Source organism: Kogia breviceps, chromosome 1 (genome assembly GCF_026419965.1).
Source record: "Kogia breviceps isolate mKogBre1 chromosome 1, mKogBre1 haplotype 1, whole genome shotgun sequence".
Lineage (NCBI taxonomy): Eukaryota > Metazoa > Chordata > Mammalia > Artiodactyla > Physeteridae > Kogia > Kogia breviceps.
In genome coordinates this window covers 134,552,646-134,572,530 of record NC_081310.1, presented here as the reverse complement: position 1 = coordinate 134,572,530, position 19,885 = coordinate 134,552,646, and the positions used below count along the sequence as shown (strand labels likewise).

The following is a 19,885-nucleotide window of genomic DNA, read 5'->3' as shown; positions in this document are numbered from 1 at the left end:
AAGAGACAGATGAAACTCTGCACCCATAGCAAGGTTGTAAATGTATCAATAGTAATAGGATTTACAGAATGTTCCAGGTCTTTGGGAGCAAAAGAGCTTGGGTCTGGAAAGGTAGGTAACAGCTTCAGAAAGCAGCAGACATTTGAGCTGGGTCCTAAAGGATGAGCAGAAGTTCGAGCCAGATGGAAGGGAGGGGACCAAGGCTCTGACATGAGAAGGAGACCAGTAGTGCTAGCATAGGAGGTAGTGTGCACAGATGGATTAAAGTGGGGGGAAGACTTGACTAAAAAGCGAAGTAGAGGCTTCATTCCTCCTCCATACAATAAATATTCTAGACCAGCATTGTCCAACAGAGATATAATCTGGGCCAAATAGGTAATTTACAATTTCCTAGCAGTTTCATTAACCAAAAAAAAAGTAAAAAGAAACAAGTGAGATTAATTGAACAATATATTTTATTTAACCTAATATAGCCTAAATGTTATCATTTTAACACATAATCAATATAAAAAAATCATTAATGAGATGGTTTTATATTCTTTTTTCAATCTATGTCTTCAAAATCTGGTATTTAAGCATATCTCAATTCAGATTCTAAATTTTCTTCAGAAATACTAGAATGGTATTTGTATCTCATTAAATTTCCAGTTGAAAAGGTAGATTTCACATACCCAACTTGTTCAAATATATTTTTAATGTTCCAATAATTGAGTCAACTATTAGTTTTAAAAGTTAGATTCGGGCTTCCCTGGTGGCGCAGTGGTTTGAGAGTCCGCCTGCCGATGCAGGAGACACGGGTTCGTGTCCCGGTCCGGGAGGATCCCACGTGCCGCGGAGCGGCTGGGCCCGTGAGCCATGGCCGCTGGGCCTGCGCGTCCGGAGCCTGTGCTCCGCAGCGGGAGAGGCCACAGCAGTGAGGGGCCCGCATACCGCAAAAAAAAAAAAAAAAAAGTTAGATTCACTTTAATTATAGAATATCAAAAAGTTAATTCCTCATTTATACTGGCCACATTTCAAGTGTTCAGTAGCCACCTGTGGCTAGTGTTTACTGTATCCTGGATAGTTCTAGCCTCTCCTAGAAGGTTTGAACTAAGTACTGCAAGTAATGAAGGGAACCACTAATTTCAAGCAGGGACATGGCTGACCAGATCTGTTTTAGAAAAGTCACATTAAGAAAGGACAGTTTTTTGTTTGTTTTTTCATGTCTGTGAGATCTGTTAGTCAAATTTAAACTACAGACAGAATTGAGAGGAAGAGAAAGAAGGAAAGGGAGTAGCAGGTAACATTTTAAATGGACATACTGCTGGTACTTTGGGAAGTCCTGTGTATAGAACCATCATTAATGTGCAGATTATGAGTCATCCTTGTATTTTTGCTAAAGCTTGTCCTTAGTAAAGGTGTACGTAGTCCTCCTTCTTTCTAAGGCCTTGAGAGTGAGGAGGAACGTGTGGCCTGACCAGATTCTCTGAAACGGACGACTCCCCAGGGGCATCCTTTTCCATGACCCCGACTTTGGAAAAGTGCATCTAATGATTGTCCAGAGACGTGCGCAAGTGCTGCATGTGAAGGGCTAGGCCGTGGCTGGGCGCCACGCTCTCCTCTGGCTGTGAGGGATCCCTGTGCTGTGGGGCTCTGTCTGGTTGGACAGTGGACAGGGTTAGAAGACGAAAAAGGTGGCAAACACCCACACAATCATCATAAAACACTCAATAGCAGCTTGGTTTTTTCCCAGGAGCCCCATGGCGCCAATACATGAAAAATGAAACTCAAGCAATGTTTTGAACAGTGTGGGAAAATTCAGGAAAAACACTCCATCTGGGCAGTGTTTGAACCAGCCAACTGTTTTTTTTTTTTTTTTAACATCTTTATTGGAGTATAATTCCTTTATAATGGTGTGTTAGTGTCTGCTTTATAACAAAGTGAATCAGGTATACATATACCTATGTTCCCATAGCTCTTCCCTCTTGCGTCTCCCTCCCTCCCACCCTCCCTAGCCCACCCCTCTAGGTTGTCACAAAGCACCGAGCTGATCTCCCTGTGCTATGCAGCTGCTTCCCACTAGCTATCTACTTTACATTTGGTAGTGTATATACGTCCATGCCACTCTCTCACTTCGTCCCAGCTTACCCTTCCCCCTCCCCGTGTCCTCAAGTCCATCCTCTACGTCTGTGTCTTTATTCCTGTCCTGCCCCTAGGTTCTTCGGAACCTTTTTTTTTTTTTAGATTCCATATATATGTGTTAGCATACAGTATTTGTTTTTCTCTTTCTGACTTACTTCACTCTGTATGACAGTCTCTAGGTGCATCCACTTCACTACAAATAACTCATTTTCATTTCTTTCTATGGCTGAGTAATATTCCATTGTCGATATGTGCCACATCTTCTCTATCCATTCATCTGTCTATGGATACTTAGGTTGCTTCCATGTCCTGGCTATTGTAAATGGAGCTGCAATGAACATTGTGGTACATGACACTTTTTGAATTATGGTTTTCTCAGGGTATATGTCCCAGCCAACTATTTTACAGTTCATAAATTCATAGAACTAAAGAGTAGAAAAAACGTGCAATTCCCAAGGTGGTGTAACTACTTTCCTAATTTGCAATCTGTTCTGCTGATGGCTGGGCAGAAATACTATCTCTGACTGCTCTACTTTTCCTTCCAGAAGTCAGGTGAAACCTCAGAAATTTAATCATATTTCCTGTTCACTTGCCTTTAGTTTATTTAAAAAATCTTTTGTATATTGATCAGGATATCACTTACTGCAGGATTTTATATCAAGTCTCAGACCAAAAGTGATAAATTCTTCAAGTCAGAAGCAAATCCACTCACCTGGTTTTCAATTAAATTAAATATATTAAAACCTCATACATTCTGACTCTGCTGATTCAGAATTGGAGATCCTTTGGGAAAAGATCATGAAGCTTACTTTTACTCTTCATGGGAAAAGAGGGTTGCTGTAAATTAATATTATCACATTGATTACGGGGTGAAAACTTACCATATGTGGAGGACACCTTATTTTTGAGTTTGCACAATTGCTGAGGAAGTTCTCTTCACACTGTACAGTTAGTATGCTAATTACACAGGATTCTTAACTGCTTGTTCATCAAGAACTAAACATTAGCACCTTTTGAGCTCATTTAAATTTGCTAAAGTTGTAAGCACCGCGAATATTTCCTGTAGCTTAGAAAGCACTTAGGAAGTTGGTTCTTTTCCATTTCCTATGAGTTCCACAGTTACATATGAAAATATAAAAGCCACTTGTTGTTCTCTTAAAATATTCCCCATGTGGGAATTAGATGAGATTCAGGAAATAATCAGGTCATCTCTGAAGAACTAAAGGAGAGAAATCTGGAGAGGAGATAGAGGGCTTTGATCCCACTCAGTTCAGTTGGGCTCTCTTTTGCTCCATAAAAATCCAGTCTATACCTCCCCCCACACCCCCCCACACACACAGTGCTTCTATAAGAAAAAAGATGTTATCTCATGGCCTCTCAATTTTTGTTCTCAGAATTCTGCTTCTTGGGCCTAATGAGGGTCTCAGATTAACTTCATATATTTCCCACTCCCCCAAGTCAAAGGCTGCTTTTTCCATCTAGAACGTCTGATTATTTGATTCTGTCTTGAAATCTCCTCATGTCCTTGGGCTCCACAGAGGCACACACCACAGCACGTGACTCTGGATGGCAATGAGCAGCTTTCTTTTATTTAATTAGATAAATAAAGGCCTGGATTTAAGCCACAAAGCAAAATAGAGAGGGAGGTTTTGGAAGGAAATAGAAGCGGGAGATGGCCCAGCTAAAGCTCCGGGGCATGACTCACTCCTTCAGCCCAGCTTGCAGCTCCCCCCAAACATTAGCCTTGGCCTGACTGACAAGACCCCCGGGCAAAGCCTTCTGCCTCCCAGTCTCAGCCGTCAGGAAGTATCAAGTGTCGTCCTTCAGATGCTTGTGCTCATTAGCCCTTATTTCTGAAACCAAGTTGCCCAGCCTTTACAAGAGAGAATCCATATCTTTTTATGAAGTCCAGATAGTGGGTCAGAAAATGGGCTCCAAGAGTGTGTTTCTGCTCCTACAATAGCCTGTTTCTGTGAGAAAAGGGAAGAAGGAATGGGAAAATGATGGTACTTTTATTTTAATTGAAATATAGTTGATTTACGATGTTGTGCTAGTTTCAGGTGTACAGCAAAGTGATTGTTATACATACCTATTTATATTCATTTTTTAGATTCTTTTCCATTATAGGTTATTACAAGATATTGAGTATAGTTCCCTGTGCTATACAGTAGGTCCTTATTATCTATTTTATTTTTCTCATTTAAAAAAAATATTTATTTATTGGCTGCTTTGGGTCTTAGTTGCAGCACGCGGGCTCTTCATTGCGGTGCATGCACTTCTCTCTAGTTGTGGCACTCAGGCTCTCTAGTTGTGACACCTGGGCTCAGTAGTTGCAGCATGAGGGCTTAGGTGCCCCACGGCATGTGGGATCTTAGTTCCCCGACCAGGGATCGAACCGGGGTCCCCTGCATTGCAAGATGGATTCTTAACCACTGGACCACCAGTGAAGTCCTTGGTTATCTACTTTACATAAGGTAGTGTGTATATTTTAATCCCAAACTCCTAATTTATCCCTCCCCCATGCCTTTCCCCTTTGGTAGCCATAAATTTATTTTCTATGTCTATGAGTCTATTTCTGTTTTGTAAATAAGTTTATTTGCATCATTTTTTTTAGATTCCACATATAAGCGATATATTTGTTTCTCTTTCTGACTTACTTCACTTAGTATGATAATCTCTAGGTCCATCCATGTTGCTGCAAATGGCTTTATTTCACTCTTCTTAATGGTGGAGTAATATTCCATTGTATATACGTACATCTTCTTTATCCATTCATCTGTCAATGGACACTTAGGTTGCTTCCATGTCTTGACTATTATAAATAATGCTGCTGTGAACATTGGGGTGCATGTATCTTTTCAAATTATAGTTTTCTCCAAATATATGCCCAGGAGTGGGATCACTGGATATCTAGAGGATACTTTCTAGATACCTATCTAGAGCCAATCTCTGAGGAAACAAATGCTGAGTAATGGCCTTGTCCTCACAGAGCTGGCCATGCAGATATTTGGGATAGTGGTGGCTTATATCTGGCCAAGAAGTGAAAAGTTGAACATCACAATGAATTGCAACCAGTTGAAGATGTTGAAAGAGCCATTAGTTCATTACGATGATAAGCAGGGAGAGGTAACAATGGAAAGAAAGGTTGTTGTAATGAACAAATGTGTTTTCGTCACAGTCTAGAAGAAATTCTAGATAACAGTAAACCAGATTATGTGAATGTGACACTAGCATTACATTGAAAGAACAGATAATCAGTAAAAAAAATGGAGAAAAATAGAGAAGATGTAATCAGTGTTCTTTTAAAAGAATTTTTTTGTACTAATAATTTATCAGTGTTAAAAGAGACATGATGATTATTAGATATGCGATAAGAATGTGGGAAATATAGGCGTGGGTTTCCTTTGGAAGGACGACAAATTTAGAAAAGCATATAAGGTTAAGAGTGTGGGGTAGTATTGGTTAGAGAAGAAATGGGTTGGAGGAGGGAAACGAATCAGGGCTAGTTAGTAAAATAGGGAACATGTTAAGTCAGTTAAATGCAAGTAACTAGAGTTCAACAAGAAATTATGGAGAGGGGACTTCCCTGGTGGTCCAGTGGTTAAGAATCCACCTGCCAATGCAGGGAACTCAGGTTCCATCCCTAGATCCCACATGCCACAGCGCAATTAAGCCCACACACCACAACTACTGAGCCTGTGCACCACAACTAGAGAGCCCGTGTGCCACAGCTACAGAGCCCACGTGCTCTGCAGCCAGAGCGCCACAACTGGAGAACCCATGCGCCACGTGTGCAACTACTACCTGTTGCAACTACTGAGCCTGTGCACTCTGGAGCCCATGGGCCACAACTAGAGAGAAGCCTGCGCATCTCATGGAAGAGCTGGTGTGCCACAATGTAAGATCCCGCGTGCCATAACTAAGACCCGATGCAGCCAAAAATAATAAATAAATAAATAAATATTTTTTTAAAAAAATTATGGAGAATAGATAAATAAAGAGGAAGCTGAAAAATACTGACCACCCTGTAAGGACCAGAGAGGTCCCAGAACTAGCTGGGGTTTGTCCAAATGAAGTAGAGGCTGTAACCAAGCTGAAAGTCCCAGGTGTCCCTGGATTAGGTAATTATATTATAATGAGAATACTTACATGCACATGAAATAGAAGGTGACTTGGGGTCAATCCATAGTCTAATTAGCTTCCTCTTCTGGAGAAAATCTGGAGTGAATTTTGGGAAGTGTTTCTGCCAAGGACAAAGCATTGGACACCAGGACAGAGAACTTATAAGATGTACCAAAAGGTTGTAGTGAGTCTTTGTGCATCTGATGCATCTCCCACTGATATGATCATGGATCGTGTAAATAATAAGCCTAGTGCTTGTGGATTTACCTCTTCTCACCCACCCTCTCTGAGAGGCGGCAGGAAATTGAGTTCACAGCCTCTTCCTCTCTTCCCTCCTTCTAGGATTTGAAAAGGTGAGGTCAGGTGACTGCTCAGCAGGGCAGTGGGCAGTGGCAGAGGACAGAGTGTGGATGAGCCTGAAAAACGTTAGGCTAAGTGAAAGATACCAGTCACAAAAGGCTGCAAATAGTGTGATGCCATTTATATAAAATGTCCAGAACGGGAAAATCTACGGAGATGCAAGCTCATCCCAACCTATTCTTCTAGCCTCCTCCCCTTCTTCTCCCCTCAACCGAGCTGTTTTTGCTGTATCCTCAAGGAATGATCCACTGTTCCCTGAAAAATTCAGGTGCTTTCAGACCTCTGTCTGTTCTCTCCATAGGGAAGGCTCTCATTCTTCTTTATTACCTTCAAATACATCTCTATTCCTCTAGACTCAGCCTACCTGGCAACACCAAACTAGGCTGAACAATCCTAGGAAATTGATGCCTACCAGTAGGAGCCTCATCCCCACTAAAATGTGAACTTAGATTTGGAATAGCATTGCAAACCAGAGCTGGAACCAAACCTGGAAGTTATCAAGTCCTAGTTCAGTCTTTTCATATACTAGAGGGGGAAGGTGAGACTCCAGGAGGATCAATGGCCAGTCCAGGTCCTGAAGTTCACCAAGGACAATACCAGGCATCATCTCTCCTAATACAGTGCTCTTTGCCATATACTTCAAACATTCTTTCCTTTCAATTAAATATTTATCGAACTTTTTTTTTTTTTTTTTTTTTTTTGCGGTACGTGGGCCTCTCACTGTTGTGGCCTCTCCCGCTGCGGAGCACAGGGTCCGGACACGCAGGCTCAGCGGCCATGGCTCACGGGCCCAGCTGCTCCGCGGCATGTGGGATCTTCCCGGACCGGGGCACGAACCCGTGTCCCCTGCATTGGCAGGCAGATTCTCAACCTCTGCGCCACCAGGGAAGCCCTATCAAACATTTTTAATGTTTCTGTTTGATTATGTCAACCTATTCCTTAAAAACCATTACCCGACTCCCCATTATTCTTATATAATAGTCTATTAGCCTCTTTATAGTCAATCTCTTTTTATTATTCCAGCTTCACTCCTTGCTACTCGCACTAAATTCAACCATCCAGCTATTTTGAACTGGTGGATGTAATCTACAAGGATGTAGTCAACAAGTACAAGGACTTTGGAGTCAGAGACCTGGGTTTGAACCAGGTGTCTGACACCTGCTTTAGCTGTATGACCTTGGGAAATTTAATTCATCTTTCAGGACCTGAGTTTCATCAACTGTGAAATGGGGATCACAATACCTGTCTCCTAAGATCATTGTTAGAATTACCTGTTTGTTTAAAAGCACTTGTGCTAGGGAGGAGGGGAGGGTGGAGCAGGGGTTGGAAGAAGGGAGCAAGTGAGAGGAGAGGGAATGAGAGAGGAGCAGAAAAGGGAGGGTGTGATAGAGCGAGGGAGCCCAGGAAGGAGTGAGGGAGTGAGGGAGCGAGCCAAGCAGGGATGGAGGGATGGACGGGATTAAGAGAGGGCAGGAGGGAGGGGAGAAAAGGAAGGGAGAAAGTAAAGCAAGGGTGGAAGTGAAAAAAAAGAGCACTTATGCTTCATTAGTAGTAAAGTGTATTATTTTTAATGATGATGAGATGACAACATTCCTCAGGAAGCTTCCTGCCCTCCCAAGATTGTGTAAAGTATCCCTTTATCCCGAGCTCCTGTGCTTACCTGACAACAGTGTGAATTCCTGTGGTTTGTCTCTACCCTTGAGCTGTGAGCTCCTTGAGAGCAGGACCATTGTGTCCATTTCGCCGTGGTTTCTCCGGCATGTAATATATTGTTGGCACCCAGAAGATGTTTGTTGGTTGAAAGGGAAAGGAAGAAGAGGTAAAGCAAACAAGCAAGGTGCTATGAGGGACAGAAAACAGCAAAGTTCCTGCCCCCCAGATAGAGAGCCGCAGGCCAGGGAGACAAGCCAACTGCAGGGTGCTCTTTAACCCTCCTGTAAGGATCAAGTATGATATGTTTATGGGGAAGAGGGGGAGAAGCTGAAAAAATGTTTTTAGGTTTTATTTTTTCCTTGTTGTGAGATACAGCATACATACAGGAATGCATAAAAGTTATATGTAAAATCTGAAGAATTATAAAATGAACACCGTGTAGTCACCATGCAGGTCAAGAAACAGCGGACAATCACAGAAGTTCTGCCACATGTCTCTCCCTCCCAATCAAATCTCCCTTCTTCTCCCCAGGAAGTAACCACCATCCTGACTTTTATGATAATTATATCCCTGGTTCACTGTGGTTTTATCATCTGTGTATGAACCCTTAATCGATATAATTTAGCTTTGCTCATTTTTGAACTTCATATAAATTGAATCATACTGAATGCATATTTTTTCAACTTCTTTCCCTCAACCTTGTGAGATTAATCCATGTTGCTGGATGTAGCTGTAGTTTGTTTGTTTTTTTCCATCACTATAGTGTTCCATTATATGACTATGCCACAATTTATTTAACCATCTACTGCTGATGGACATTTGCAATTTTTCCGGTTTGGGACTACTACAAACAATGATTCTACAAACATCGTTATTATCTATTTTCTAGTATATTTAAACGTGTACTTTAAAAAAATCTGGCTGTGCCGGGTCTTAGTTGTGGCACACGGGATCTTTGTTGTGGTGTGCAAACTCTTAGTTGTGGCATGTGGGACCTAGTTCCCTGACCAGGATTGAACCCAGGCCCCCTTGCATTGGAAGCGTGGAGTCTTACCCACTGGACCACCAGGGAAGTCCCTAAATGTGTACTTTTTTGTTTTTCTTTTTTTTCCTTTTGAGCATTCATTCTACCTCTGGAATCCCAGGGGTTGTGAAATCAAAACTCATTTGCACAAAGAAGGTAGACAGAAACTGAAGCAATCATCTAGAGTTTCTCAAAGTGTGGTCGGAGATGTCCCACATCAAAATCATCTGTAGAACTTTTTAAATTCACGGATTAGAAGGCCCAGCCCAAACTCACCAAATGAGAACCTCTGGAGTTGAAGTATGAAAAAGCTGCATTTTAGCAAGCTCACAACCCTGCCCCTTCCATGAGTCTCATTCGGATCACCAGGCCTCTACTTTCTCTGGATGCTACATGTGCGGTGGGACAAATCTCAGTGGTTGGCACAATGTTAGGAAATTTTGAGAGGAGGGGGTGGTAGTGCCTTCATGCCCAGGAAATCAGCTCCCTCCTACTTCCTCTGTTGTTGGTTCCTTGCCCTGGCATATCAACAATCTCCAAGAGAGCTCTACCCTTAGCAGTTAGCACACCTGCAAGTTGAGTTCTCAACTTTTTTTGTGTGTGTGTGGGGGGGGGGGGATCCTCCCGGACCGGGGCACGAACCCATGTCCCCTGCATCGGCAGGCAGACTCCCAACCACTGCGCCACCAGGGAAGCCCCTCAACTTTTGCTTTCTTCTCCACACCCATCCTTCTCATCCCCCAACCTCTGCCCTATTCCCACCCTGCTCCAAACACTCCAGAACACTCAGAAGTCTCATTTTAACTAACTCAAAGCCTTTGCATGACCTTTAACAATACTTTATCTACCTCAATAAGCACCTAGCTCTTGCTGTTGTTGTTAGATGGGCTGTAGGTTCACAGCAAAATTGAGCACAAAGTAAAGTTCTCATATTCCCCGTGTCCCAAAACACACACAACCTCTCCCACTATCAACATCCCACACAGAGTTCCCCGGTGGCCTAGAGGTTAGGATTCTGAGCTTTCACTGCAGGGGGCCTGGTTCAATCCCTGGTCGGGGAACAGAGATCCTGTAAGCCATGCGGTGTGGCCAAAAAAAACCCCCCAAAACAAAAATATCCCACACAGGAGTAGCACATTCGTTATAACTGATGAACCTACATCAACACATCATTACCAACTCAGTTGATAGTTTACATTAGGGTTCACTCTTGGCGTTGCACATTCTATGGGTTTTGACAAATGTATAGCGACACGTATCCACCATTATAATATCACACAGAATAGCTTCACTACCATAAAAATCCTGCGTTCCACCTACTCATTCCTCTCTCCCCCCAGCTCTCGACCTTTTTTACTGTCTCCACAGTTTTGCCATTTTTCCATTACGTCATATTGTATGCAGCCTTTTGAGACTGGCTTCTTTCATTTAGTAATATGCATTTAAGTTTCCTCCAAGTCTTTTCATGGCTTGATAGCTATTTCTTTTGAGCACTAAATAATATCCCATTGTTTGGATGTACCACAGTTTATTTATCCACTCACCTAAGGACATCTTGGTTGCTTCCAAGTTTTGGCAATCATGAATAAAGCTCCTATAAACATGTGTGCAGGATTCTGTGTGGACATACGTTTTCCACTCCTTTGGGTAAGTACCAGAGCACAAGCTGCTGGATCATATGCTAAGAATGTTTAATTTGTAAGAAACCGCCAAGCTCTTTTCCCAAGTGACTGGACCCTTTTGCGTTCCCGTCAGCAAAGAATGAGAGAGTTTCTGTTGCTCCACATCCTCACCAGTATTTGATGATGTGTTTTAGATTTTGCCCATTCTAATAGGTGTGTAGTAGTGTCTTGTTTTTTTCATTAGGCACCTAGTTTTTAAACAACTGCTCTTTTCTCTGTGATTTTGGAGTCCTGTGTTTTAAAATTTTGCACAGCAACTTATAAGCAGGTGATCTTTTTTATTACTAAAAGTGGCTTTATTTACAAACATTTCTTAAGACTAACTTTCTCTTTCTTTCCTTTTTAACATAGATAAATGCAGAGGGGACGCCAGAGGAAGTTTTTCTTCAACTCTGCACAGCTATTGACTCTATTTTCTGAAGGCAAAAATGCATGTATGTTAAGGAGAGTGGAGACAGAGAAAAATATTAAAAGTTCATCCCTTAACACTGTATGTTTCCATGTAAACCTTTTGTATGCCCCCCGCCTCCAAATCCTGACATTGATGTTTGCTTCCCAGCTTGACCTGAGAGTGTCTGGAAATCATGCATGGTGTATTTGGTATTATCCAGCCTTTTCTTCCTAAATCAGACAGCTGTCTGCACTCACAGCAGCACACTTTTCTATCTCTTAGCTAAATTAGTACATGAACAGCAGTGCAGTGCCCATCTGTGTCAGTTGTGCCTTCAGGACTTACTAGAGTCTGATCATTCGGTTCTACTCTCCACAGATAGGGAGGAGTTAGCATCCCTAACGCCCCATCACATCTTCCTTCCTCTTCTGAAGATCTATCTCTTGTTACCTGCTTAAGGCCCTTAAGATGGGGGGAAGGCCTGGACCTCTTCCTCTGGATGCTGTTTCCTCAAGTCTCATCCAGCTCAGAGCTGAAGAGATTGGGTGGACGAGACAACACCAATTGTTCATAAGAAATTTGATTAAATTTGAAAAAATGTGATAAGAGCTTTTTTATATGTGAAATTGTATAGCTTTTCCAAGATAGTAAAATCTAGACGAGTCACCGGTAACATTTCTCTATTCATTTCTATGATACTGGCTACTTGGAATAGTGTCGTATTGGCTAAGTGAACAAAACTGGATAAATTATCTAATAACCTAGTCTCTTCTATACCTGGTGGTGCATTTGGGGAATTATACGTTAAAACCAATGACCACACAGAATTTAAAAGCATGCGGTGGTTTGTTATCACATTCACTGGACTAATGTCAACTTATGGCTTTGGTTTTAAATGATTATCTATTTAGTTACTAAGCAAGTAAGAAATATAGTAATAAAACTGATGTGGGTGGAAAGGGCATGTCAGTACACCATGTTTAATAGATCCCAATGCTGTATTTGTTCCATACAGGCCTTTTCCAGAGGTTTGCAAACCTTTTATCCGTATGTAAAATTGTGTTGCCTCAAATCAAACCGGTGAAGTTTGGTTTCTCTTTTGTGCTATCAGTTGCCAAATAAGAGTTTCTTATACATTCTACTGGAATAACTACATCTTCCATTCAGTCACTAGAAAAGACCATAGTTTCCCTTTGCATGATTTTCTTTTCTTCAATGGTTGTGCAGATAAGGATCCATTTCTGGGACAGAACTGTATTTTTAAAATCTTTTTTTTTTCCTTGAAATGGATATGTACAAATAAAGTAAATGGAACACAGGATAACTCTTTTTCTATTTATTTGTAACTCACATCATTCTGGAAAGCATTTGAAGCCTTATTCCAAACAGAATTAGAAGCAAACACAGTAAGAGTTGAGATTTATGATATGCTCATATGGTTTTAATTTTGGCCATAGGCCAGTTTTGAGCTATTACAGAAAGACCTTCCAGTGTAATTCGTGATACATGGTATTTCCTTTTACTCTAGCAGTCATTCTTAAACAGAAATGTCAGTGTTTGCTAAAGAAGAAATTAAATGTCTTTGGTTACAATTACGCCTCTATTAACAAAAAGGGGCATGTTCCTACAACTCACACAGTTGTCAAATACTTCATTACTACCCCGAGTTGTAACACTCTCTACAGGGGAGGACAAGGAGTATTTGAGCAAATCAGAAAAAGAGTTACAGGATGAAAATTATCAGTTGTGCTAGAAAATGCAAAGTGACTCTTTGTAGGAATTAACATTCTTTAAACACATACCACATATTGGTCAACAGCCCATGCCCACCACAGCTTTGACAGACAGCAGGGCAGCAGACAAGCCCAGCCATGGCTTTTATGGCTGCAGTTGGCCACCCTCTTGAAAAAGATCAGCAGGGGTAAATGGCTTTGCCCGGAAGAAGAGTATCTAGAGGTGCAAAGCAAGTCTTCTACAGAACTGTTAAAACAGGTTGACTGACTTGAATGGCTTGATATGACATCACTGAAGTCACTAAAGCAGGAAAGGACCTTAGAGGTCTCTGCCCCTCGAAGAAGACCTTGTCTGTGTGTAGAAGACATCAGAACACAGTCCAAACTCCTTTACAATGATCTACATTCCAGGCCTCACCTGATCTGGCCCTCTGCCCTCTCTCACCTCAACAACTACGACTCTCCTCTTGCTCATTTGGTTCAAGCTACACTGGCCCTCGTAACGTTGCCTGAACAAGCTAAGCTCTCTACTGGATCAGGGCCCTTGCCCTTGCTATCCTTCTGCCTCTTCCTCCAGATTATCCACAAGGCTAATTCCCTCACTCCATTTAGGTCTCTGTTCAAATTTACCCTTGTTGTTGAGGTGTTCTTTGATTATTCCCTCTAAATGGCAGGCTGGTCCCGATTCGTCCATCATTTTTTTTTCAAGCGTTATTTTTTCTTCACAGCATCTATGTCTTCGTAAAATTACATAGTATTTTTTATTTACTTGTTTACCGCAGGTCTTCGACATTAGAATATAAGCTTCAGAAGGGCAAGGCTCTGTATCCTTAGCCCACACATAGCAGTCATTATGGAGAGCTAACATTTAAATCCCCTGAACCTTAGTTTTCTCATCTGTACCATGGAGGTCACAATAGTAAGCAACCTCATAGAGGTGTTGTGCTGATTAAACAGGTTAATAATACATGTAAATCATTTACTAGTTCCTAGTGCTCAATAAGAGGCAGTTCTTTGTCAACATTTGTTGAGGGTCTCACTTCCACAACTGAGACTAGGACCCAGAATTTCCATGCTAGTTAACATTACATCACTCTAAAAACATGGCAGAAAATAGGGTCCCAGAGAGAACCAAAATCTCAGCCACCCAGGTTTGAACCACATCCTCCAGATAAAATAGGATGTAATGATCCTTTATTCCTCCCAGAGCCCTGTAAAGGAGATCTCCTGAGGCAAACCCTCTAAGGGTCCCAAAGATGCACTCCCAGACACACTCAGACACAGGTGGTTTCTCTAACTTCCTAGAGAAAAAGGTAACCAAAACATTGGTCCTACTACCAATAAATATTTATTGAGAATCTACTAAGAGCCAGGCCCTAGGGATAAAGATAGACACGGATGGTCTCTGTCCTCATGGAGCTATGTGACACCATGCTCAAAAATCCATTTAATCAGCTACTTGAACTGTAGGGGAAAAGGTTTTTTTTTTTTTTTCTTTTCTGGGATCATATACAGAAGCCCATTTTTCTTCAAGATGTGAAATAAAAACAAACCTTTAGAACCTAAATGGGACATAATCTTGTGTAAAAATCTACTTGCTATCTGGAGGCTTTCAATCTACCCAGTGTACCCTGAATAATGCCCTTCAAACTTTGTTATCCACGGTAAGAAACAGAGTTTATATTGCATGCCACTCTTATGTTTATAACTAACATAGAAATTTGCCAAGTATTTATCCTTAATACATATCATATATTATTTTTTTAATTTCATAAAAAAAAAGGTTCCTCATACCTCAGTAAATTGCTGTGTTCTGCAATTTAATTTAAACAAAAGAGAAAAGGAGAGAAAAATGGACACAGCACACTATTAGGTTAAGTGAGAGGCATCAAACATGCATGGAAACAAATCGTACCTGAGGCGGAAGACCCAAGTCTTCAGTCCCAGCTTTGCCTAAAGCCTCATGACCACATGTTTGCTGTCAAATTAGAATATGTAAATTATGTGTTTTCCTAATTCATCATGGGGCAGATGATTTCACAGATTGATGGGTTTCCCCACCCACAGATATGCTGCTCTATGTTCAGCTATAAACCGGGACGTGTGCTCACATTTGTACTCTAGGGTGCATATACCGCACCAGAAGAAAAGACAGAAAAGCAACTCCTGCACACCTCCACCTCCACCATCTCTGAGACCCTTGACACAAAGGGAATATTCTTGCTCAGATGCTGACTCTGAAGCAATCTGTCTGGGTTAAAATCTAAGCATCACCACTTTACTAACTATATGACCTTGGGCAAGTTACTTAACCTCTCTGGCTAGATTTCCTCACATGAAAACAGGATAAAAATGAACCTGCCTCATAAGGTTGTAAGAATTAAATTCATTACCATATGCTTGCTTGGCACATAACAAGCACTCTATCAGTGTTTGATATTATTCTTAGCACATATCACACACCAACCAAAATCCCCTCTGCCTAAAAACATTAAAGCAGTGGTTTTAGGTGTCATTAAAAGTTCCTTCAGTTCTTAGCAAATAACTTGAGCAGAATATTTCAGGAAATACAACTGACCTACTGAATACTACTAAATAAGTGATGCTTTAACAAGTAGGTCTATGTTGTCTTTTACAACCAATGCTTCTATGTAGGAGATGGAAGGCCTACTTGCAAATGAGAGCCCTGTGCATTCCTGTGGTCCTCACATTAAAACAAAAACAAAACACATTACCACTACTACTACCCTTTTAAAGCCATGAGGACTATTTGCTTGGAGCTGAAAAATGCAAAATAAACACATCTTTGTTCAAGCAGAAAATAATCCTCTTTGTTACTCAAAATTCTCAAAATCTGTGTCCTTAAAAAATACATTTAAGTGGATTTATTTTGTCTATTCTGCTTATATAAATATCAATTGTATCACTCTTTCAAAGCACACTCTATACTTTATGGGATTTTTGAATGGCTCTGAATGGTTCTCCAAAACTGACTGGTATTACTTCTATGCAAACACAGAAGTTACAGAAGTTACCATCAAGTGCTACTTCAACTTTACTACAAGTTGAAGGTAGATCTCTGGCATATTCACTTGAAGTTTAATAGCCAAATGCCCAGAATGTTAATGATTCCCCTCTTCTTGGCCCAACTAATAATTCCAGAGCAAAAACTCTAACTCAAGTCGATTTCCTTTTCTTCTGATGGGATATATTTTATCAAAATCATCAGTATTCTTTAATCGATATATTACTTTAAAATTCTCATATTTCTATAGTTAAAATTATATTACTTTTCTCAATTAAAAGAATTCAGGGTATGATTTCAGTACCCTGCAATGTATTGAAGAGGACTGGTAAATAATGTCCCCTTGATTTAAAATTGGAAAAAAACAGGAGACTCTAAAAATTGTGTCAGTATACTTAATCCATCTTAGAATATTTATATTTTCTTTTCCAGTAGTCAATAATAATTTCCAGGGAATACAGTGATTTTCAAAAACCACTTATTTAACACATGGGGGGCTTATTTCATCAGAAAGAATGATGGTTTGGTTAAAGGTTTTCAACCTACGTTTAGTTTTCACATCTGGACATTAATAATTGTCTTTTTCTTTAACCATGGTACATATTCTTTTTTGTTAACCTAGTTTAGTATTTCAGCACACACAATGAGTGAAAACATTACCATCTTTTACAGAGCTTCTCAAGTTTACCTTCTTTTTCATCATATAGTCCTTACTCTTTTTTAAGGGACAGATAGGTAAAGGAAAGAAAAAAAAAAAACTTTAAAAAATTGTTTTGGTTTTAATACTAGTAAAAATAAAATCCAAAATCTAACCGAAGGAAGTCACAACAAGAATTCTATAATATAAACAGACAGTATCCACATAGTTTATTTCTCACAGTTCTCCTGACAAATGAACATTATTCAAGAACATACTGTATACACAGATAAGAAGAAACATACAAAATGTTTTAAATGATGCACAACAAAATCCAGCAGTATAAAAGAATGCATGTGAACTCTTGCTCACTGCACAGACTAAATTTAATCACTTGTTTTAAATAGTAATAAAAATACAATCTTTTATGGATCTTGTGCAGACTACAAAAGAGGGAAATTATTACCATATATATGATTTTTCTATTAGGCAGTTTTCTTCAATGAGTTGCACTGACAACTCCAAATACAGAGGCAGAAGGCTGTGTATTTTAAAGGAATTAATGTTGTGAATTAGAGACTTTACACGGTTACTACCACTGGCACTTTTCACCATAGTTTGTACACATCACATGATCATCTTATATAACATTACATTTAAAAAATATATCTGAGTGACAATTTTATAACATTCACACACCATGAGTTGGTTAAGGAAGCAATGCCACAGTTGCCTCCTGTAGTGCTTCACTGTTGGTAATAAGGACAGTTCATTGTGGTTAAAAGAAATTAGACATCAATATGGTTAAGCAGCTCCAATTTACTAAAGGCCATCAGTGGCCACCACTGGGACAGTGAGTTCTTTTAAAGTTTATATATCCTAGAAGCAAACACCGTCATTGGTTAAAACTTTGTCTAAGGAAGTCAGTTTCTGTGCTGGAAACTATTTTCACAAAACTGAAAGCTACTAAACTGTTTTAATATAAATACTTTGTCTTCTCATTAGCATATTTATGACCAAGTTCTTTGAAACCTTTGGAATTTACTCTCTCTTTAATATGTGCTCTCATTTCCATCTCACCCATTTAAGATCACCACCTAAAAGGCTTTAAGGTGGTAAGAATTTCACCAGGGAAACCCTTTTGCTCACCAGGAATGTTCAGCTGCTGAACAGTGATCTAGAGCCACAACGGTGCAGAGCTGTTGACGAGAACACTCAGGAAGCTGTCATGCTGTGAGTGTCATTTCAGGGAAAGTAGAGAATCTTTCCAAACTGTGCACATAATTCACAATGATACCATTGCTATGTGTTGAAGAGGACTAGTATATGATGTTCTCTTCCATGTCATCTGTTTGCTGGAAAGTAGTTTGGGTCAAGGTAATTATAACTGGTGCCCTGGGACACACAGTAGTCTCTGTCTAAGAATGTCTCTGACCTATAAACAGGTTCTAGTTGGTGATCTTCCTTGTGAATATCTGTTTCATGAAGGCTGAAAAGAAAACACACACACACACACACACACACACACACACACACATACACACACACACACAAACACATCATTACATGGCACTGGATGCATTTTGGTCTAGATATTATCAAATTTCTTCATAGCTCTACCTGTTTAAATCCATTAATCTATCAAAATCTCTAATGGAAAATTACTTGAGATATGGTGTCATTAAAGAAAATTTCTTAATTGTCTAGAACAGCAAAGTTTAACCCATTAAATGTGTTGATTTTCTAAGCAGTTTAGAAATCAAACTCACTAGTGTCTGAGAAACTCTTGTCAAAATTTAAGACTTACAATGAAGGATAACACTTACCAGTCTGAACAAGAATCACAGAAATCCAAAGACATTTCTGGAGGACAATCCTGGCAGTGCCACCGAACACCCTGGATAGGTTCTATGCCACAGTTATCACACTATTAAAGAGTCAGAGAGAAAAAGTATTAAACTATATTGTTCTCAAGCTTTCTTTTTTCCTGCTGGGCAACACATAATGTGCAAATAGACATTCTCTCCTCTCTCCCCATGCACCAGATAGTGGGATAACACAAAAAATGGTTATAAGTTAGGCACAATTTCTAGCAAACTAGCTGAAACTCTATCTATTCAAGATTGAGCTACAATAGAGATGGGTGAGAGGAACATCATAATATGCTTTAATTTATTTTTTAAAATCTTAATTAAATCATCTGCAAACTTGGGCATTTGATTATTAGTAGCTATTGACTTGAAAGGTACCTCAGACCACTGTACAATGACTGGGATTGAGAACCACTGACTTAATACCATAGTTAAAACTATCCAAATATGTTACAGAACTATTTAAAACAGGCTACCACAGCTAACATAAACCCAAGTGAACACAAATCCTCTCTGAACTTTCATCTTACTGAGTTACTTTCCAAAGCCTTGAAGGCTCCTAATAGCCAATGCCCACCACGAAGAAGAGGCAAATTTCGCTCTTTCTCAGTGTTGTGGCAGTGTGGTAGCCCTCGGTGTGTTCTGCGCAATCTTGGAAATCAAAGTAAATCTCATTTCTAGTTTCTTTGATCATCAGGCCAACTAGAGTGGCTGACAGACTGGCAAACAAGCCACAGCTGGGTCTTACAACAAAATTATGAGAAGTGGAGAGAGTTTCTTCCTGAAAAGACACAGCTGTCAATTAGGAAAATCTCTAAATGGAAAGCAGGACCACTGAAAGATCAAGAAAAGAAAATCATTTAATATAGTCTGGCTTATAGCCACTCCAGAGGATCAGAGGTATAAGAATTTTGTTTTAAATTTATTAAGTCACAGCACACATCAGTATTTTTATGTATACCACTACCAGCAAATCTGTAGTTCATGGTTTCAATTTTACTTCCTCCAATCCCACCAAGTATAGCCAGTTCTAACGTCTAAGGTGTTCTCAAACCTGTCAATCTCTCTATTTCTACAGCCACCAGTCAAGTTCAGGACATTCTTATCTTTTGTCTAAATTAATGAAGAGAATCTCCAACTAGTCTCCCTGCCCTCAGCCTTGCTTTCTTCCTATCCATTCTCCATATAATGCCAGAATGATCTTTTTCCCCCTTCACTTAATTTTTTTTCAATTACATAAAAAATATACATGAACAAATTATTATT

At 40.0% G+C, this 19,885-nt stretch overlaps 2 protein-coding genes across 16 annotated transcripts in view; one reads left to right on the top strand and one right to left on the bottom strand.

The window, feature by feature from the left end:
- AK5 (adenylate kinase 5) overlaps positions 1–12,671 on the top strand; it is a 240,104-nt gene extending 227,433 nt beyond the window's left edge. For all 4 annotated transcript variants that reach the window (XM_059075353.2, XM_067044561.1, XM_067044548.1 and 1 more), the window contains exon 14: positions 11,314–12,671. In XM_059075353.2, coding sequence (XP_058931336.1) covers positions 11,314–11,382 — 69 coding nt within the window. In that variant the 3' untranslated portion in view covers positions 11,383–12,671. The remainder of the gene's footprint in view (positions 1–11,313) is intronic.
- A 4,290-nt stretch (positions 12,672–16,961) lies between these two features.
- The window catches only part of ZZZ3 (zinc finger ZZ-type containing 3), a 111,067-nt gene continuing 108,143 nt past the window's right edge, over positions 16,962–19,885 (bottom strand). For all 12 annotated transcript variants that reach the window (XM_067044515.1, XM_067044537.1, XM_067044467.1 and 9 more), the window contains 2 exons: positions 18,575–18,675; positions 16,962–18,237 (listed from right to left, as the gene is read on the bottom strand). In XM_067044515.1, coding sequence (XP_066900616.1) covers positions 18,093–18,237; positions 18,575–18,675 — 246 coding nt within the window. In that variant the 3' untranslated portion in view covers positions 16,962–18,092. The remainder of the gene's footprint in view (positions 18,238–18,574; positions 18,676–19,885) is intronic.